The sequence below is a fragment of the Sapajus apella genome, unplaced genomic scaffold (genome assembly GCF_009761245.1).
Source record: "Sapajus apella isolate SASKATOON/1434 unplaced genomic scaffold, GSC_monkey_1.0 scaffold35, whole genome shotgun sequence".
NCBI lineage: Eukaryota > Metazoa > Chordata > Mammalia > Primates > Cebidae > Sapajus > Sapajus apella.
This window is the reverse complement of record NW_022436975.1, coordinates 16,561,659-16,584,327: the sequence shown is the minus strand read 5'-3', so window position 1 is coordinate 16,584,327 and position 22,669 is coordinate 16,561,659. Positions and strand designations below refer to the sequence as shown.

Sequence of the window (22,669 nt, the reverse complement as noted above, 5' to 3'; positions counted from 1 at the left end):
AGAAGACTTTCACAGGGTGCCCTGAGAGAAAATCACTTTACTTTGAATTTCTATATCACAAAATATACACTGTCCTAAGAGACAACTGTTACTATACTGAATTTCACTTCACTATGCTTAAACAAAAAACCCTGCGTAGAAAAATGTAACATTGGAGATTACTTAGTAGTGAGCTCAGGGGTTAAACTTTTGCTTTCTTATTTATGCTCTTCTACAAGTTTCAAATTTCCAAATGAACAAATATTATTTTCATAGTTAGAAAAATAAAAGTGTAGATGCTAAGCAAAGATATCATCCTTTTCCCAGCCGGCTGTGATCTACTTGTACGGCAGGGACCAAATCTTTTATCACCTCCCTTCGGATCTGGATCTTACAGAGGACACAGGTGAATGACTTGCAAAATTCAAGTGCTTAGCAATGGAGTGGATTTCTACGTTAACAGGAAAGAAATCTGAGCAAATAACTCACCAACACTCTCTCTGAGGTGGCCTCTGACTCAGACTTTGGAACTCCTTTTTCAACTTCATCTTGAGTATCACTTCGATACCGATAAGCAAATTTCTTTTTCAGGGCCTCTGCTATGAGAGCAGCAGGGTCAGTAGCATCCACTGGCTTGGGCTTCACATCTTGCTCTGACCTTAGAGAAGTGAACACAAACCAAAGGGACAGGTCAATACACTGGCCACCCTCAGGGAAGTACTTTGTCAGCCTTTTGCCTGATAGCACCTCTCCAGAATCATAGCTACTCCATAGAGACCTGATAAATACTGCTAGCAAAGAGAAGTAAGCCTAGATCTAATCCTCAACAAAAGCACACAGGATTCCAATAAAGGGCCATGTAATGTATCTGCAGAACACGGACTCTGCTCTCCTTCAGGGCAATTAGGATTCTCTCTTCCATGCATGTCTAGTGACTACCTTAGTGGTACACAGCATGCCTCTGTTGAATTAGTGAATGCTCATGAGCAACTGCAGTGAAGACTTGACATGAAAAGGCTGATATTTAAATGAAATGGGAAAACTAAAAACATCACCTGGGAACTTAGTCTATTTTGCTAATCTCTTTGCTACTGTGTATAGAAGCCACTGGGGCTCACCTTTTTTTTTATACTAAAAATTTAATTATTCATGGTAGTCATGTTATAAACAAAATTTCTCAAGAAGCCTGGTACTTTGGTATTACAAGACAAACAAATGGGGAAGAAAGAAAGAAGGTAAAGGTATCCTCACCTCTTGACTGACCGAAGTTTTACACTGTTCATATCTTTAAGGATCTCTAGCATATTTGGCATTTCAGGTTTCTTTGGATTGTTCTTAATCAAAGTATTTCCAGAATTGGCTCTTTTCTCTCTTCGTTCTTTAATAAGATCAATAGCAGATATGCTTTGGTGGAGCCCCAGTGGAGGGGGAGGCAGGGGTGGTGGGGGAGGTGGAGGCGGAGGGGGTGGCGGTGTGGTACCAGATGTGGTAGAATCTAAGTCACCTATGGAAACAAAGGAAAACAAACTTAATCCTACTGTTATTAAGCAAAGAAAATATCAGTTCTTAAAGCAAAATTATGTTAGGATTTTTGTAACCCTAAAAACAATATCCTTAAAAGTCTCAGTTATGTAAGAAGAAAGACAGTTTCAGTTACTTCGTGAGAAATGCCTGAATCTCAGCCACTGTATCATTTAATCCAAAATTTCTATTTAACTTGACAGAGGTGTTTTTGTGACATCAAATTTTCAAGTTTGACTGTAGCACTGTTTGTAATCACTTTTAACAGAAATATAAAAAAGTACTGCAAAAACATCTCTTATCTTCAATACATACAGTTTGACAATTTAGTACTATTTTAACGATTTGAGAAAACTGACAAATTTGTAACTCATTTTAAGTATATTTTCATGTAAGACTTATTAAGCATGAAAAGCCTCCACTGGGCCAGGCTCAGTGGCTCACACCTGTAATCCCAACACTTTGGAAGGCCAAGGCAGGCAGATCGCTTGAGCTCAGGAGTTCAAGACCAGCCTGAGCAACACAGTGAAACCCTTTCTCTAAACCAAGAAGTAACTAAGAGTCATGACCTAAAAATCCTCTTTCTGCATAACTGAAGGTTAGAAAGTTGTCTATTGGGTAAACTATTTTGATTGGGGAGGTGCTGATGTAAAAGATTTTTACTCAAAAGTTTCAACTTACAAACAACTTCAAAATAAATTTATGGTAGCACTTTCTCAGTTGGCCAGAAGAGGGAGGTAAAGCAAAAGGAAAAATCAATTTAAGACAAGAAAAAGGACAGGAGGATTTTAGCAAGTTACATGCATAAACACAGTCCAGCATCAATACCCAGAGTGCCTTCACCCCCGCCCACCTCTGCTGTGCTCAGGTCATATAAGGTTTCCATGGTGGATTACGTTAAACTCCAGAAGTGTAAGCCAAGTTGCTCAGAGGCAGAGTAATTAATTGTCTTTATCCGACAGAGCTGGTTACTACTGAGTCTTTCCAGGCCTTGGGAACAATAGGAAAATAACCACTGCCTGCCAATAGGTTAGCGGGCTAGGTTTTCAAGGCTACAGTTTCCTCCCTCAATGTGAGAATGTCACACTAACAAACACAATGGTGTTGGACCAGAAGACCTGAATTCAGGTTCTACTCTGTGCAAAAGGAAGAGGAATGACTATTAAATAGTTGCTGTGTGTTAAAGGCATTTTATATACTTTCCACATTTATTCTCACAATAACTCAGTAACATAGGTACTATTATCCCCATTTTAGAGCAGGAAAAGGAGGTGAGATGTCAAGGGCTTGCCTCAAGACATGCAGGTAGTAAACACCACTCAGTCCAACACGTACCGCACAGAAACCCAGGCTCCTTTTCACTAAGCAGATGGCAACCCATGGCATCGCCTCATGTCTGTTATGGTTGGTTCCATTATCCTAGACAACTAAGTTTCCCATTAGAAAAGAAAACATCCATGATGTAGCAATTCAACTGCAAGAATTTCAGTGTTTTCCAAAAGATACTTCCTAGTCATCATCTCTGAGAGCACCAAGACTGTTCAAAACAAGCACTGTCTAAACTTGACTGGGTTCTGTGTTGGACAATACAAAGGGGACTGACACCTGGTTTTCTAACAACCCCAATAGCTGTTACTTACTAATTAATTTAAAAGTGACATGCTCCTAACTTCTAGTTTGCAAGTTAAAACTAATGAATGTAGGACTTACAGACCTGCACTGAGATTTTGCTGCTCCTGCTGGGTCACAATTTTGGCGATCTGAGCTCTGAGAGCAGCAAGTTCATTTTCGAGAGCGCAAATCTTCTGCAGTGCTTCCTCGTTTGCCAGTGCTGGGGTCCTCAGCTGAGGCCCTTCTTGGGACAAGTCTGGTAAGGAAATCTGTCTGCTTGGGGCCTTCTCAAAGAAAGGAAGGTCATCCTGAAGGGGTGGCCTTGATCTGACCTCTGTCCTGCAAGAAAGACATAAGGTTGGCTGTCACAGGCTTTGTAAGAGAGTATGAAACACCATCTTCACCTGACAGTGTATCTGCATAACACCCAAGAACCACTTTTCAGGCTGATCTTACATAAGGCCCTTCCCGTAAGGACAAAAACAGCAAAGCATTTGTCAACCTTATATAGCTAGATAGCACAGCTGGGGTTCTTGCTGCCATCATTTTTCTTAGTCAATCTCTACATAATATGCACAAACCAATTCCATCAAGAGGCATCACAGATTTTAGTAAATGTTTTGCTAATTTACGTTTTCTTTTGATTTAAACTAAGAAGAAAATTTTATGCTCTTCAAAGTGGTAAGCTAATTACTGGTTATATCTGACAACAAAATCAAATCAGTGATCCATCAGCCCTTCCCCAGGGTCCTGGCATCTACATATCAATGTTAGTGTTTTCCATGTATGATAGAATACATCAAATTGCAAGACATATGATAACAATGTGGACAAAATACAGCATCAAAAACTAAAAGGAGAAAAAGGAATCATTATCACCGAACCTATGCAGCAGCTATACAGATGGTCTCATTATTATTTAGGTATAAAAAAAAATTATGTGTAGTGCCTGAGGTAGCTCCAAATGAAGTTGAGGGTTGAGAACCAAATTTGTATTTCTTTTCAATTATCAATTTATATACTATCAATTTCCTCTTATTTTCTACAACGAAGTTTTCCCAGCCTGCATTCCCCTTTAAGCCCTTTTCTATCATAAATTCTTTCCCTCCAGAAAACAATCCTAGTCTCAATTTTCCCTTATATCTGCACCCTTCAAAAATCTGAGGCCTCAAAAAACTCCTGCATACTGTCTTGATACTACAGTCATTTAGAACCCCATAATACCAAAAGAACTCTCCACACAAGGACAGGAAGTAATTATATTTATAGTTCTCAGATCTAGACGAAACTATCTGATCAGTAAACCCAGGGCCCTAGTGCTGCATCATTTGGGAAAAGCCTCTTTTGTTTGAAAGTTACTGAAAGAGATGGGGAACTGACATTAAATGTAACCTCTGTTGTCAGATATGAGGCTGGGGGCTTTACTCTGTCACCACATTCAATCTAAACACCATGGGGCAGACACCATTATTTTATTGCTGAGGATATGGGCTCAGTATCACGTAGCTAGTATGTGGAAGACTCAATACTGAAACAGATTTACCAAGTATTTTCATGCTATTAATGTTACAATTTTTCTATGAAAAATATATTAGTGTGATTTAACACTAATTCAAAAACTTAGTATTTTTCAAAACATCCATAACCTGGGTATGGATACACTGTAAGGAAGAAATTTGCTCATTTCTAGTCAAAGACATTAGCCACATTACTTTATCACTACTTTACAACACTGAGAATAGTGAATGATTTCACCAGGATCGCCCTCTTCGGCATACTCAAGACCACATTGGAAAAGAATGAGGGAATGCCTTGACTTTGGTGTTTTAAAGATGAGAAAAGAGCCCACAATTGACTTCCTGCTCCTCACTCTCAATCAACATTAACACATCATGCTCAAATGGTTTCGTAGTCACAGATTCCTTTGAAAATCTGATTTTTCCAGTTAATTGATCAGACACACTTCTCATAAAATTCGGCTCATACAGATTCAGGAATCATGGCCCTAAGGTGAAGAATCTCTGACTGGTCCTGCTAAAGGCCTACACTAAAAAGGCAAGCTAAAGCCAAAATCTAAGTAATCCTCACCCAGGGCATGGATCAGGTGCTAATTAAGGCTTGCTCCAGTGCACGGCATGCATTAGGACAGAAATTGCCAGTTGCTTACTCCAACAAGCACATTTCCTTTCTCTTTTGTAAAAATTACCACCAAAAAAGTAGTAGAAAAAAAGAAATCCTTATTTCAGGGCAGTAATGTGCCCAGCTAAAGGATGACATTTCCCAGTTTCCCTTGCAGTTTTATGTGGCCATGGGATTTTGTGTGGCTAACAAGATTGTGGGCAAAATATTGATGAGGCATCTAGGAGGCCTCTTGAAGGGAGGTGACTCCATGGAAAAGTCCTTTCCATTTGAGCCCAAGTTCCCTTTCCTCATGCTGAGAGTCTTGAGTGCAAGGTGATGTTTTAGAGTCACACAGGGCCAGAAGCTAACCTGGGTATGGAAGCCAATGCTACCGATGGCAGAGCCTGGCTGGGTCCCGATGACGCTGCAGGGCCACTATAAGCTCTAGTCCATCTAGCCTTGGATGTTGCTGATTTGAGAGGGAAATAAACTATCTTGAGAAAAAAAGATAAACCTCCCCTGTGTTTAAGGTACCATTCTTTTGGGCTTCTCTTTCAGCTTCTAACATAATTGTAACTGTTAAGACATTCAACAACATTAAATTCTACTTTAGTTTTCCTTTAAATTGACACTGGTGTTTTATTTTTGCTTGACAGCTGTGAAAATTCCAGTGCACCAGGATCACCAGGATTGCTCTCTTTGGCATACTCAAGACCTCATGGGAAAAGAATGAAGGAATGCCTTGACTTTGCAGTTTTAAAGATGAGAAAAGAGCCCACAACTGAGTTCCTTCTCCTCACTCTCAATCAACATTAACACATTGTGCTCAAATGGTTTTGTAGTCACAGATTCCTTTGAAAATCTGATTTTTCCAGGTAATTGATCAGACACACTTCTCATAAAATAAGTGCAAGGTGATGTCTGAGTCACACAGAGCCTTGTGTTTTGAACAGGGGAATCCTGGGATGATTAGGTTTTGGTACTATGCACTGAATTCAGGTATTTTTCTTCATATTTAATTTTTTATACCACACTAATTAAATTACCATACATACAGGAAGCCTGTAAACTGCTTTTTGCCTGACACATTTTTGTTAAACAAAAAGATCTACAGTATAGATATCCTCATTCTAGGCTTGGCGCAGTGGCTCATGCCTGTAAAGCTAGCATTTTGGGATGCTGAAGCAGGAGGATCACATGAGCCCAGGAGTTTGAGACCAGCCTGGGAGACATGGCGAAATCCCCTCTCTACAAAGAAATACAAAAATTAGCCAGGCATGGAAGCTTGAGCCTATAGTCCCAGCTACTAGGGAGACTGAGATGGGAGGACTGATTGAGCCTGGGAGGTTAAGGCTGTAGTGAACTGTGATTGCACCACTGCACTCCAGCTTGGGCAACAGAGCAAGACCCTACCTCAGAATAATACCATACAAAATGTCCTTGCTCTTACCTAGCAACTATAATATCAACTTTTTAAATGTGGAATATTTGTAGGATACAGAAATGTTTGGTTCACAAGGCTTCAATTACTGTTTCCTTTCTTAGCCCCAACAATGAGAAAAAACAGTTGATTAATTCTTTTTAAGTACAGGAAGATTAGGCTGGGTACAGTGGCTTATATCTGTAATTCTAGCACTCTGGGAGGCTGAGGTGGAAGGATTGCTTGAGCCCAAGAGTTCAAGATCAGATTGGGTAGCAAGGCAAGACCTGATCTCTGCAAAAAATTTAAAAACTAGCCAGGTGTGGTGGCATGCACCTGTCGTCTCAGCTACTCAGGAGGCTGAGGCGAGAGGACTTGATTGAGCCCAGGAGGTTGAGGCTACAGTGAGCTGTGTTTATGCTACTGCACTCCAGCCTGGGCAACAGCGTTAAGACCTCATCTCAAAAAAGAAAAAGGGGGGAAAAAAGGCAGTACAGGAAGATTAAGCAAAGGTAAAAACTCCCATGAAGAACAGTACTAATGCTTTGATAAAATATATCAATATACTAAAAGATATGTTACAGAAGTTAGAAGTCATAGATTAGATATATGTGCTTTAATCAACCTACAATAAAGAAAATACTTTTGCCGGGCGTGGTGGCTCACGCCTGTAATCCCATCACTTTGGGAGGCTGAGGTGGGCGGATCACCTGAGGTTGGGAGTTTAACACAAGCCTGACCAACATGGAGAAACACTGTCTCTACTAAAAATACAAAATTAGCCAGGCATGGTGGCTCCTGCCTGTAATCCCAGCTACTCGGGAGGCTGAGGCAGGAGAATCGCTTGAACCTGGGGGATGGAGGTTGCAGTGAGCTGAGATGGCACCATTGCACTCCAGCCTGGGCAACAAGAGTGAAACTCCATCTCAAAAAAAAAGAAGAAAAAAAAATACCTCTTGTGGCCAGACATTGTGACTCACACCTGTAATCCAAGCACTTTGGAGGCCAAGGTGAGCGGATCACCTAGGTCGTCAAGACCAGCCTGACCAACATGGTGAAACCCCATCTTTTAAAAAAAAAAAGAAAATACTTCTTAAAAGTCATTAAAACTTTGGCCCTTTGTTGATGCAACTGGCTAAATTCTGATTTCTACTACTCCTTCACAGGGTAGTGCAAATAATTTTGCTAAATAGTTCTATACAACAAATACATGAAGTTACAAGTAAATAAAAAGTCAATTTACTGAATGAAGGATTGAGGGGGTAGGGAGAACTTATATTTACCTTAAATTACATTTAACATCATTATATTTACATATATATGTATATGATGGAGTCTTGCTCTGTCTCCCAGGCTGGAGTGCAGTGGCGCAATCTTGGCGCACTACAACCTCCACCACCTGGGTTAAAGCGATTCTTCTGCCTCAGCCTCCCGAGTAGCTGGGACTACAGGCGTGTGCCACCACACCTGGCTAATTTTTGTATTTTTGGTAGAGACGGGGTTTCTCCATATTGGCCAGGCTGGTCTCGAACTCCTGACCTCGTGATCCACCCACTTTGGCCTCCCAAAGTGCTGGGATTGCAGGCGTGAGCCACTGCGCCTGGCCTCATAATATAGTCTTAATATGCATCATCATATATATTCTTGGTAACGTTTTGGGTTTAATAAAACTGAATAATAATAATTCTTTTTAAAACTACTGTTTTTTTTTTATTATTATACTTTAAGTTCTGGAGTACATGTGCATCTTGAAAGAACCAAAGGAAATGCAGGTAGGTAAGATAGTGGGAGTGATAAAATTCTAGTTTTAAAACCAGATCTAGGCAAATTGTAGCATTCTCAAATACATGTAGAAATAAAGTAGTAGGCCGGGCGTTGTGGCTCACACCTGTAATCCCAGCACTTTGGGAGGCCAAGGCAGGCGGATCACGAGGTCAAGAGATCGAGACCATCCTGGCCAACATGGTGAAACCCTGTCTCTACTAAAACTACAAAAATTAGCTGGGCGTGGTGGTGCACGCCTGTAGTCCTACTTGGGAGGCTGAGACAGGAGAGTTGCTTGAATCTGGGAGGCGGAGGTTGCAGTGAGCCAAGATCACGCCACTGCACGCCCGGCCTACCCAAAACATTTTTAAGCCCTATGAAACTATAAATGTTTATTTAGTAAACAAGTTTGATACTGTATGTGACACTCTACAGAAAAACTGGAAACAATTAGAAATTAATATATTAATATAGGGTGAACAAATTAAATTTCTATTTCAAAACTCCTTAGCTGTTCTACTACTTCAGAAGCAATCAAATGCAGGATGACAATGTCTATGATGTTGACTAAAGGCCTTAGAGATTATAGTCTTTAATTTCATCACACAGTACAAATGTTATACTATAGATTTATCCAAAGACTTGTAAACCAAAAATTATCTGAGACAGGTCTCAAACTATTTAGAAGTTTATTCTATCAAGGCTAAAGACATTCACCTGGGAGACAGGTCTGTGCCTTTCTCCAAAGATTATTTTAAGGGCTTCAATATTTAAAGGGGAAAGGGTGAATATTATAGAAAGAGGAAGAAATTTTTAAAAGGTGAAGGTAGGTAAGAGACAAAAGGTTGGATCCGTTTAAATCTCTGATCAGATGTTCACATGTGAGAGGGCTGTAGAGGAATAGTCACTTATGCATTTCTCTAGCTTAGTGAATCTGTGTTTTTACATAAAATAAACACAAAGCAGAGGAAGCAATCAGATATGTATTTGTCTCAGGTGAGCAGAGGGATAACGTTTGAGTTCTGTCCTTTTCCAGTACCTGTGAAGATAAGCTATCAATTTACATAGAGTCAAATTTAGCAGAAAGGTTTTAGGGTAAAGATCTTGGGGCCCACAAGGAATGTCCTAGTAGGCAAATTGTGAGAGAGGTATGTAGCTTTTTCATAATGTTGCTATCTTATTTAGGAATAAAATGGGAGCCAGGTTTGCCTGATGCAGTTCCCAGCTTGACTTTTCCCTTTGGTTTAGTGATTTGGGGGTCCCAAGATTTATTTTCCTTTCACAGACTATACATTCTCCTCAGAATATTACTATGAAAGAGAACACATTATCTTTGATGAGATTACAGTTATATAACAGTTATATTGATAACTGATAATCAGAGGATGTCAATGCTTCTGTTAATTAAAAAGGAAATAAAAAGGTGGACAGAAAAGAGAAAAAACAATGAGGCCTTACTGTGTGCATGCCACTGTGCCAATAGTTTTCTCATGTTATTTAAAATTCTCTTCTCAAAGTAGAATACTTCTATTTGTAGAAATATGCTGCCCTCGTGTTTTGGTTTCTTTCCTTTTTTTTTTTTTAAAGATGGGGTTTCACCATGATGGCCAGGCTGGTCTTGAACTCCTGTCCTCAGATGATCCACCCACCTTGGCCTCCCAAAGTACTAGCATTACAGGTGTGAGCCACCACGCTCAGCCTTCTTTTTTTTTTTTTAATTATACAGACAGGTCTTGCTCCATCACTGAGGCTGGAGTGCAATGGTGCAATCATGGTTCACTGCAGGCTTGACTTCCCAGGCTCAAGCAATTCTCCTACCTCAGCCTCTCAGGTAGCTAGGACAACAGGTGTGCACCACCACACCCAGCTAATTTTTGTATTTTCTGTACAGATGGGGTTTTGCCATGTTGCCCAGGCTGGTCTTGAACTCTTGGGGTCAAGCAACGCACCCACCTGAACCTCCCAAAGTGCCGGGATTATAAGCATGAGCCACTGCGCCCAGCCTGTACTTCTAGTTTATAAATGAAACACTGAAGTTCAGTGTATTTGAAAAAAATCATTTGTATAATAACCAATTATGAAAGACTCATATGTATCCTGTTTTCCCAGAGATATAATAGTATGACATTATAAATAACTGTTATAGAAATGTCATCAACATAAATTTCAAGGGAGAAATAAGAAAATACTGAGAAGCAGGCCGGGCGCGGTGGCTCAAGCCTGTAATCCTAGCACTTTGGGAGGCCGAGGCGGGTGGATCGCGAGGTCAAGAGATCGAGACCATCCTGGCTAACATGGTGAAACCCCGTCTCTACTAAAAATACAAAAAATTAGCTGGGCATGGTGGTGCGTGCCTGTAATCCCAGCTACTTGGGAGGCTGAGGCAGGAGAATTGCCTGAACCCAGGAGGCGGAGGTTGCAGTGAGCCGAGATCGCGCCATTGCACTCCAGCCTGAGTAACAAGAGTGAGACTCCATCTCAAAAAAAAAAAATATATATTTGAAAGAAAATACTGAGAAGCTTTAGCTTTCATACAAATATATGAAATATATATTGTATGAAATATATATTTCAAATATATATTTGTTTTACTGATATATATTTGTATATCAAATATATACAAACTGCAACATATGAAGAGTCTTAAATAGAATTTGTTTCTATAAGGACTTAAGCAGTAAGTTATAAACACGGAAAGGTAGGTCTCATTGGGAGAAAATGGGTGATAAGGCCTAACTTATCAAGGACTAACTTGCAGCCCCTACTTGGACAGAGCAGCATGCAGAGACCCACATGGTGAACTTCTGCTCCAAGAACTACTGCAGGAACATACCAGGAAAGCCAAAGAACCAACAGACACTTTGAAGGAGGTGGATTGCAGCTACAGGCTCCATGGAAAAGCTGAGGAACTCCAAAGACAAAGGACATATAATTGCCTGGGAGCCCTGCCCACTGCCTGAGATGCTGGTGCAGTTGCAGAGAAGGGGAATACTTATAAACAATCTGCTGGTGGGAATGTAAATTAGTTCAGCCACTGTGGAAAGGAACGGGAAGATTTCTCAAATAACTTAGAACTATTATTCAACCCAGCAATCCCACTATTGGGTATATACCCAAAAGAATGTAAATCATTCTACCAAAAGGACACAAGCACACATGTTCATCACAGCACTATTCACAACAGCATGGACACAAAATCAATCTAAATGTCCATCAATGGTAGACTGGATAAAGAAAATGTGGTAGATAAGACACCACGGAATACTACATAGTCACAAAAAACAAGATCATGTCCTTTGCAGCAACATGGATGGAGCTGGAGGCCATTATCCTAAGCAAACTAACATAGGAACAGAAAACCAAATATTCTCAATTATAAGTGGGAGCTAAACATTGAGTACACATAGACAAAAAGAAGGGAACAACACACACCAGGGTCTACTTGAGAGTGGAGGGTGAGGATCAAAAAACTACCTATTGAGTCCTATGCTTATTACTTGAGTGATGACATAATCTATACACCAAACCCCCATAACATGCAATTTACCCCTGTAACAAACCTGCACATGTACCCCTGAACCTAAAATAAAAGGTCTTTAAACTTATGTTTTTAAAAAATTGAGTTTGGAACACTTCCAGTTTTGGATTTTCAAATTAGTGCTACTCAACCTGTATGAAAAAATTAACTTGAAAAGAATCATTAATTTAAGGCTGGGCATGGTGGTTCACACCTGTAAACCCAGCACTTTGGGAGGATGAAGTAGGCGGATCACTTGAGCTCAGGAGTCTGGGACCAGCCTGGGCAAAATGGTGAAAACCCATCTCTACAAAAAATAGCCAGGCACGGTGGCACACACCTGTAACCTCAGCTACTCAGGAGGTTGAGGTAAGAGGATCACTTGAGCCCAGGAAGCAAAGGCTACAGTGAGCTATGATCATGCCACTGTACCCAGCCTGGGTGACAGTGCCAGATCCTTTTCAAAAACAAAAAACAAACAAACAAACAAAAAATGAACTTAAATGTAAAATATAAAACTATAAACCTCCCAGGGAAAAAGGAGTCTCAGGATCTAGGGCTAGGTAAAGAGCTCTTAGATTTGACACCAAAAGCATGATCAATAAAAAGAAAAAACAAATTAAGATTTCATCAAAATAAAAAACTTTTGCTCTGTGAAAGACCCGGTTAAATGTATGAAGGAGAAGATGTTTATAAACCATATATGTGACAAAGATTCATATCTAGAATACATAAGGAAATCTCAAAAATATCCAGTTAGAAAATCAGCCAAAGACATGATATGTTTTACCTGAAGGAATATACGGATGGCATAAAAAGATGTTTAACATCATTAGCTATTAAAAAAATAATACAGAGAAACTGAATCAGCCATATACTGCCAGAGCAATGTAAAATAAACTCTAGAAAACAGTTTGTTGGAAGCAGGGCTGGCTTTAAAAAAAACATATATATATATATATATAAAATAGAGAAAAGAAAAGTTTGTCAGTTTCGTGAAAAACTAAATAACTAAAAAAAAAGAAAAGAAAAACTAAGTAACTAACATTTGACCCAGCAACTGCACTCTTGGATATTTATCCCAGAAAAACGAAAACTTATAGTCACTCGAAAACCTACACACAAACGTTTATATACCAACTTTTCTTAACAGCCAAAAACTGGAATCAACCCAGATGTCCATCAATTACTGTATGATTAAACAAACTGTAACATCCATACCAATGATTACTACTGAGAAGTTTAAAAGGATCAAACTCTCAATACACACAACAATCTAGATGTATAGCCAGAGAATAATGCTGAGTTTACAAAGCCAGACCCTCTCCCTTCGATAGCTCAGCTGGTAGAGCAGAGGACTGTAGGTGCACACATGTGGCCATCTTTAGGTCGCTGGTTCAATCCTGGCTAAAAGGAGAGGCACCTTTGTTTGGCCAGGCGCTGTGGTTCATGCCTGTAATCCTAGCACTTATGATGGCTGAGGCGGGTGTATCACCTGACATCAGGAGTTCAAGACAAGCCTGGCCAACATGGTGAAACCTCAACTCTACTAAAAATACAAAAATTAGCTGGGTGTGGTGGCAGGTGCCTGTAATCCCAGCTACTCGGGAGGCTGAGGCAGGAGAATTGCTTGAACCTGGGATGCAGAGGTTGCAGTAAGCCCAGATCATGCCATTGCACTCCAGCCTGGGCCTGGGTGACGGAGCAAGTCTCTGTCTCCAAAAAAAAAAAAAAAAAAGCCAGTCCCAAAAGGTTACATATTGGCTGGGCATGGTGGCACAAGCCTGTAATCCCAACACTTTGGGAAGTCAAGTTGGGTGGATCACTTGAGGTCAGGAGTTCAAGACCAGCATGGCCAACATGTGACATCTTGTCTCCACTAAAAATACAAAAGTTAGCCAAGTATGGTGGCACACATCTGTAACCTCAGCTAATTGGGAGGTTGAGGCAGGAGAATCACTTGAACCCAGGAGGCGGAGGTTGCAGTGAGCCAAGATCGCGTCACTGCACCCCAGCCTGGGCAACAGAGTGAGACTCTGTCTCCAAAAAAAAAAAGGGTTACATATTACATGATTCAATTTACGTAACATTCTTTAAATGACAAAATAGTGAAAATAAACAGATTAATAGTTGCTAGTCATTTGAAGCAGTTGGGGTTGGGGATGGAAGGGAAGTATGTGTGGCCGTAACATGGCAACTGAAGGATCTTTGTAGTATAGAAATGCCCTGTATCTTGACTTAACATCAATACCTGCTGTGATACTGTACTATAGTTTTGCAGGATGTTATCATAGGAGACTGAGTGAAAAATATAGGGAATTTTTCTGTATTGTTTCTTATAAATATGCAATGTGAAGAATCTACAATTATCTCAAAATAAAAAGTTTAAATAAAATAAACATCTTAAAAAAGACTCTTTACCTGCTAATCCTGATATCCCTGGTCTACATTCACCTACTGCTATGTCCTTATTTCTACTTGCCATTCAAATCAAATTCCTTCTTTCCTCTTGGATTATTTGATTCTTATTTTATCCAGATAATACCACTCAAATGAAATTACTCTTGCTAGAGTCAATGATAATCTTCCAATTGAAAAACAAAATTGAAACTTGCTAGTTTTTTTTAATGTACTCAGCCTCTAAGTATTTGACACTGATGGCTACTCCTCTTCTATTAAAAACTCTACCTCCTCTGCTTCCATAAGAATACCCTCTACCAAGTCTTTTCCTGCCTCTTAGCTGCTACTTGGATGAAAGCTGGGAGAGTGATACGGAAGGAGGCTTTTTCTTTCTTTTTAACTTCCAAATGCTGGCTTTACTCAGGGCACAAATGTTCTTCACATTCTATACCTACTTCTTAGGCTCTCTCATATTCAGCCATTCTATCTAAATGATACAGAGTATAGACCTTCCTTACCAGTATCTATTCATATAAACTGTTTCTAGATCAAGGTGGGTATCTCACAGAAAATTCAAACATAATATATTCTAGACTACCCTCTCTTTCTCCCCCCAGCCAAAAAAATCTGTTTTCCTACCTTCCTATAAATTATAGCCAGGCGCAGTGGGTCATGCCTGTGATCTCAGCACTCTTGAGAGGCCAAGGCTGGTGGATCACCTGGGGTCAAAAGTTCGAGACCAGCCTGGCCAATGTGGTAAAACCACATCTCTACTAAAAATACAGAAATCAGAGGGGCATCATGGCGGGCACCTGTAATCCCAGCTACTTGGGAGACTGAGGCAGGAGAATCACTTGAACCCAGGAGGCGGAGGTTGCAGTTAGCCAAGTTTGTTCCATTGCACTCCAGCCTGGGTGATAGAATGAGACTCTGTCTCAAAAAAAAAAAAAAAAAAAAATTGTTCTACCAACCTTACAATTTTCCTAAGATGGAAATCTGAGAATTTAGGATAACTAGACTCTAACTATGTAGGCTTTTCCTTCCTTAACCTCCATATCTAATAAGTTTCTTTGCCATTTCAATTCTTCTGAATCTCATGTGGCTTTGAAGGTCTTCTGCCAGTTTCTTAACTCAGTTAAATTCTGATCATCTCCCAGTTGGTCTATCTCTTGGTCTGGCTCTTTTCCATTCTTCATACTGTTTACACGTTGATTTTACTAGTGCTCAAATTTCTTCCACGGTTCCACACTGCTTTCAGGTTCTATATTGCTTTCCACAAACATAAACTTTTCTGTTTCTTAGTGTAACATATAAGACCTTTAAACCTCTACCTACTTCTCATCCTCATCTCCTACAGCTTACCCTTCTCTTCTGCTCTCTAGTCTCATTAAGCCATCTGGCAGTTCCCTCATGTGCCACACTGTCTCCCGGTTTTACCTTTAAACAAGTTATTTACTCTTCCAGGAATACAGCCTTCCATTTGCTTGGCTCCTACTCAGCCCTCATCATGGAGCTCCAGCACTTCCTCCAGAGAAGTCTGGCTGAACGCCTCTCATTCTGCAGTGGCCATCTCTAATTACTTTGCAGACTTTACAGTATCAATTGATTTCCTTCTTAATCTCCTTTTAACTCAAAACTTTTAGGAAACATTCTCCAATTACACAAATTCCCTACTATGATCCAGATTGATCCCTTTGCCCCAATGAGACCATTATAATTACTGTACTTACCTAAACTATTTATGATCATTCTTTCTAGTCTCTTATATTAGAATGTAAACTGCTGGAAGGCAAGGAATTCTGTCCATGAGGACTCAGGACATGATAACATGTCTCTAAAAACTTTATAAATACTAGCTGAGTCTTCAAAATGAACCAACTAGCCTAGACAACATGGTGAAAACTCATCTCTACAAAAAAAATACAAAAATAGGCTGGGCGTAGTGGCTTATATCTGTAATCCCAGCACTTTGGGAGGCCGAGGCAGGTGGATCACCTGAGATCAGGAGTTCAAGGCCAGCATGGCTAACATGGCAAAACCCTGTCTCTACTAAAAATACAAAAATTAGCTGGGCATGGTGGCACGCACCTGTAGTCCCAGCTACTCAGAAAGCTGAGGCAGGAGAATCGCCTGGACCAGTGAGGCAGAGGTTGCAGTGAGCCGAGATCACACCACTGCACTGCAGCCTGGGTGACAGAGCAAGAAAAAAAAAAAATTAGCCAGGGTTGGTGGTGCATGCCTGTGATCCCAGCTACTAGGGAGGCTGAGGTGGGAGAAATACATGAGCCTGGGAGGTCAAGCCTTCAGTGAGGCAAAATCACACTACTGCACTCCAGCCTGAAAAACAGAAAAAGACCCAATCTCAAAAAAAAAGGAAAATAAACAGAAGACTGTTCAAGGAAAAGAAGTGAGTTAGTTACTAGAGATAAAACTAGGCTATTAAAAGTACTACAAATATCATCATTCTTTAAAATAATAGATATTGCATCTCAGTTCTGATAGCCTTCCAAACTAACCTTAGTCTTGTTGAACACTCTCCTTCTTCCTTGGCTACCCATCCAACATCAGCAAAAGACGCCACTGCATCCTCTCCTGGGTGGCTGGGACTCCATTCTGTTGCATGGCTGGTAAGCTATAAGTTATAAATAGGGAAAGTTCTTCATCTGGCACCAAAATGTTAGAGCAATTTTTTTACTCACCTAAAGGAAAATTGTCAGCTCTGGTGTTAAAAACACATGTGTGGTTTCTAACTCTTCCACTGAAGGTCCCTGATTGTTAATCATAATCACATGGTTGCCTAATAGTATATGACAATCTCAGAACTATAATTTAACTTTATTCAGTTTTCATTTTCTCAGTTGATTTTTTAAAAAAATTATTCATCCTAGAAAATTAAGAAAAATTTTAGAATCTAAGCATGAAAAAACATTTTCTAAAGAGATTTCAAAAGGCATGTGTAAGCAGGGGGGTATAAGAACAAGCAAAAGACAAATTTGGGCTAAATCCAGAACTATTTTAAAATGGCTACTATATAGCTGTTTTGGATAATGTTTTTATATATGTATATATTATGTTGAAAATGTTTTTTAAAAATGCCTTAAATCTCCCAATCTAAGTATTAAAAAACAAAAGAACAAACAACAGAACAGAATTCTCTACCTAAACTTAAACAGATGGATGCAAACAAAGAATATTTTGAAACAAATACAAAAAAGAAGACAGCCAGGTGTGGTGGTTTCCGCCTATCATCTCAGTACTTTGGGAGGCTGGGGGTGGCGGATCACTTGAAGTCAGGAGTTCCACACCAGCCTGGCCAACATGGTAAAACCCCATTTCTACTAAAAATACAAAAATCTTAGCCAGGCATGGTGGCACACACCTGTAATCTTAGCTACTCAGGAGGCCGAGGTGGGAGGATTGCTTGAACCTGGGAGGCGGAAGTTGCAGTGAGCCGAGATCAAACCATTGCACTCCAGCCTGAGTGACAGAGTGAGACTGTCTCAAAAAGAAAAAGAGAAAAAACAGAGAAAAGACAAGCAGGATATATTGAAATTTATCTTGAAAAGGATGATAACTGAATTAAATTTAGATTTTGTTACACATATAATAATGGCTGAGTCAAAAAGTCAATAAATAATTTTTAAATAAAGTTATCAGATTAATATGATATTTCCTAAAAATGCGAGTGAGGTTTAAATAAAAAAGAAAAACAATCGATCCATACTTTTTTTTTTTTTTTTTTGACACAGAATCTCACTCTATCGGCAGGCTGGAGTGCAATGGAGCAATCTCAGCTCACGGCAACCTCTGCCTCCCGGGTTCAAGTGATTCTCCTGCCTTAGCCTCCTGAGTAGCTGGGATTACAGGCACACTCCACCACACCCAGCTCATTTTTGTATTTTTAGTAGAGATGGGGTTTCACTATGTTGGCCGGACTGGTCTCGATCTCTTCACCTTGTGATCTGCCCCCCTTGGCCTCCCAAAGTGTTGGGATTACTTACAGGCATGAGTCACCGCTCCCGGCCTACACTTTTTAATAAAGGAAAAAATGAAAAGGCCAAAGAGATTTGGTCATTAATATGTTTATCAAAAAGGTTACCCTTGGGACTCAGACACTGTTCAAACCTCCTCAATGTCATCATTGCCAAGTCAAACTTTTGGAAGATACACTTACGTAATGCCTCTTCCTTAAACACAAAATATACAATGCAGATATGGAATACTAACATTGTTGACAGTTTAAAATATCTTTAAAGTAATATAATGAATAAAACTTTAAACATATCAGCTGTTGGTATTTGTACTCATTCTGGTATCATGATTATCTAATCAACTTAATAAACTAGCAATAAAAATAACATTTTAAGGGCCATGCGGGGTGGCTCACGCCTGTAATCCCAGCTCTTTGGGAGGCCGAGGGGGGCAGATTACTTGAGGTCAGGAGTTCAAGATCAGCCTGGCCAACGTGGGAAACCCCATCCCACTAAAAATACAAAAATTAGCCAGGCATGGTGGCAGGCACCTGTAATCCTAGCTACTAGGGAGATTGAGGCACGAGAATTGCTTGAACCTGGTAGGCAGAGGTTGCAGTGAGCTGAGACTGTGCTAATGCATTCCAGCCTGGGCATTAGATTGAGACTCAGTTACAAAAACACAAAAAACAAACCAAAAAACAAATGACATGTTAACAGTAAAGTACTGGCCAGGCATGGTGGCTCACGCCTGTAATCCCAGTACTTTGGGAGGCCAAGGTGGGCAGATCACAAGGTCAAGAGATAGAGACCATCCTGGCCAACATGGTGAAATCCCGTCTCTACTAAAAATACAAAAAATTAGCCGAGCGTGGTGGTGCGTGCCTGTAGTCCCACCTACTCGGGAGGCTGAGGCAGAAGAATTGCTTGAAACAGGAAAACGGAAGTTGCAGTGTGCTGGGATCGTACCCCTGCACTCCAGCCTGGTGAACAGAGTGAGATTCTGTCTCAGAAAATAAATAAATAAATAAAGTACTAACAACATCGAGTATCCAAAGCACCTTAAATTCAGCCAGATGTGGTGGCTCATGCCTGTAATCCCAGCACTCTGGGAGGAAGAGATGGCAGATGCCTTGAGGCCAGGAGTTTGAGATCAACCTGGGCGATATGGTGAAACCCCTGTCTCTACAAAAGATACAAAATAATTAGCCAGATGTGGTGGTGTGTGCCTGTAGTCACAGCTACTTGGGAAGCTGAGGTGGGAGAATCATTTGAACCCAGCAGGCAGAGGCTGCAGTGAGCCATGATCGCACCACCGCACTCCAGCCTGGCCAACAGAGTGAGACTTCATCTCAAAAAAAAAAAAAAAAAAAGGGTAGAGATTTTTAAGTCTTTGAATAAAAAAAAAAAAGGAAAGAAAAATCCTGAGATAAGAAGAAAAACAAACAAAAAAATAAAATCTTGCCCCCAACAAAAACAAACAGACCTAATAATGAAATTATGATTATAAAAAGCTTTCAAATACTAACATGCATATAGTGGAAGTAATTTGTAGTCAGAAGAGGAAAAACGTATAAACTTCAGTAAGTAAATTCTCAAAGTATAAGATCAAAAGGAAAATTTTTGTACCTCTCCCTATGTGGTTCAGAAACTTATCCAAACAGATATTCAGCAAATGGGTATCTCATACGACTTAACGTAACTGGGCATCATATCTAATCTCCACAGTTGAGAAATCAGGTAATGTTCTGTTCCTACCCATTACTGAAAACAAAATGGTATCCTGATATTCCCATAAGGATATTAGGAGATTCTAGTGGGTTATGTGGCATTCCTACAGCAGAAATGTTCCCAAGCCCTGTGAGGCTCCCAGCAGAAAGATGGTATTTAATGGGCTGTTTTGTACAAGTGTTAGAGAAATCCTAAGACTAAAATCTGAATGGTACCTTCCTAAGGTGCTAATTCATGAGATGATCAATCTGATCATGACTCTGTTTAGAAAATAAAAATTATGTTCCAATATAATGACTAGTTGGTAGAAAGTTAGGTATATTTAAGACAAAGACTTCTTACTTTCCCACAGAAGTTACAAAGATGGCTGTTTTCTTCTAAAACATTTATAAAAGGAAACAAAGCGTGGGGAGTAGGGAAGGAAAAAAAGAAAAACAAAACAGAAAAATGAAGTACTACTTTTGTTTTTGTTGCTGTTGGGATCAGGTTTCACTCTGTGTCACCCAAGTTGGAGTGCAGTGGTGCCATCTCGGCTCAATGTGACCTCCCACCTCCCAAATTCAAGCCATTTGCCTGCATCAGCCTCCAGAGTAGCAGGGATTACAGGTGTGCGCCACCAAACCCGGCTAATTTTTTTGTATTTTTGGTAGAGATGAGGGGTTTTGCCATGTTGCCCAGGCTGGTCTCAAATTCCAGGGCTCATGAGATCCACCCGCCTTGGCCTCCCAAATTGCTGGGATAACAGGCATCCACCACCATGCCTGGCCATACTACTTTTCTAAGAATACATATTCAAAGAAATATAAGTTAACTCATTTTAAGGATATCTTAAATACAACTAAGGATTAAGCACATTTCTCAATTTTACATCTATAAAACAATGCCTCCATAAAATAATCTGTTAAACATAAAATGGTAGCTTTTGCATAAACTTTAAAAAACAAAATAACTAGATATAACAATCTATTCCATGGACTTAGTTTGGATCTTACTCAAGCATTAATTATGCAAATGATAACACGTCAATAATATGTGCTCAATGAGATGAAAATGTTAATGATATTGTCAGGAACCAATTCCAAAACTGGTAAGATGTATGTGATTTCTACTTGACATCCTGTCCCACAAAACAAAATAGTTTTGGCATTTAAGTCAAACTCATTCAAAAGACAAAATTAATCTGGAAAAAAAATTCTTTATAAAAGGCCATTTCAGGTGTTGGTGAGGGAAGCATTCATTGAGTGACACAGGCATAGAATGCAAAGGACAATTTCCAAGACAATGCACTTAGTAAAGTACAAGTCAAGGTGAAATCAGCCCTGGCAAGGACTGACAGTAAGAAATTCTTGGAAATGCGATTTAGACACCATGACATGCATAGATGACAGATGGCAAGTTTAAAAAGAAAAGGACAACTTACTGAAGAGTCCCAGCAAGGTCCTGTCCTACTACAGCTATTGTTAGTGGAAAAAGAAAAAAAAGTGAAGAGATAGAAATTTTTTTTTTCAGAATCACATTTAATTCAGGGCAAAATTCAATAATAACACTGTATTTAATAAAGTGCATATTACTAAAATACAAATGTTGTACAAAGGTAGAAACGCTTAGAATAAAAATGTTAGAAGCACTAATTTTGTCCTCTTGTGACTTCATAAAATAAACACAATAGTACTGGAAACTAGGATTCTCTGCAAAGGGCATAATAGTAAATACACTCATTCTACTTTAAGACCACTTGTTTATAGCCAAATGCATAACATATATGGATTCTTTTTGTTTGTTGGTTTGTTTTTGAGACCAAGTCTTGCTTTGTCACCCAGGCCAGAGTGTAGTGGTGCAATCTTGGCTCACTGAAACCTCAACCTCCTAGGGTCAAGCAATTCTCCTGCCTCAGCCTCCCGAGTAGCTGGGATTACAGGCGCCCACCATCACACCTGGTTAATTGTTATATTTTTAGTAGAGACTGGGTTTCACCATGTTCACCAGTCTCGAACTCCTGACCTCAACTGGTCCACCTGCCTCAGCCTCCCAAAGTATTGGGATTACAGGCATGAGCCACCAAGGCCGGCCCACATATACACATTCTTACTAGCAACACAGTAAAATGATAATCTCTAGCTTTTTACCTACATAGATTTAATTATTCATCTTTTTTTCTACAAGTTGCTTCTATGCTAAGAAAAACTAAAAGCAGAATTTCTGGGGTTTTTTTGTTTTTGTTTTTGTTTTTGAGATGGAGTCTCGCTCAGCCATCCAGGCTGGAGTGCAGTGGGGTGATCTCGGCTTACTGCAACCTCTGCCTTCTGGGTTCAAGTGATTCTCCTGCCTCAGCCTCCCAAGTAGCTGGGACTACAGGCATGTACCACCACACCCAGCTAATTTTTGTATTTTTAGTAGAGACAGGGTTTCACCATGTTGGGCAGGCTGGTCTCGAACTCCTGACCTCAAGTGATCTGTCCACCTTGGCTTTCCAAAGTGCTGAGATTACAGGGATGAGCCACTACACCCAGCGTTTTTTTTTTTTTTTTTTTTTTTGGAGAAACACAGTCTCAGCTCCAATGCCCAGGCTAGGGTGCAATGGCCTCAGCTCTGTCTCCCAGGCTCAAGCAATTCTCCTGCCTCAGCCTCCCAAGT

General features: G+C 40.0%; 1 protein-coding gene across 3 annotated transcripts in view; it reads right to left on the bottom strand.

Moving 5' to 3' along the window:
- MTFR1 (mitochondrial fission regulator 1) overlaps window positions 1–22,669 on the bottom strand; it is a 67,828-nt gene that overhangs the window by 2,067 nt on the left and 43,092 nt on the right. For all 3 annotated transcript variants that reach the window (XM_032296213.1, XM_032296214.1, XM_032296215.1), the window contains exons 4-7: window positions 16,850–16,965; window positions 3,215–3,450; window positions 1,231–1,483; window positions 469–637 (exon numbers count right to left, since the gene is read on the bottom strand). In XM_032296213.1, the coding sequence (XP_032152104.1) occupies window positions 469–637; window positions 1,231–1,483; window positions 3,215–3,450; window positions 16,850–16,965 (774 nt within the window). The remainder of the gene's footprint in view (window positions 1–468; window positions 638–1,230; window positions 1,484–3,214; window positions 3,451–16,849; window positions 16,966–22,669) is intronic.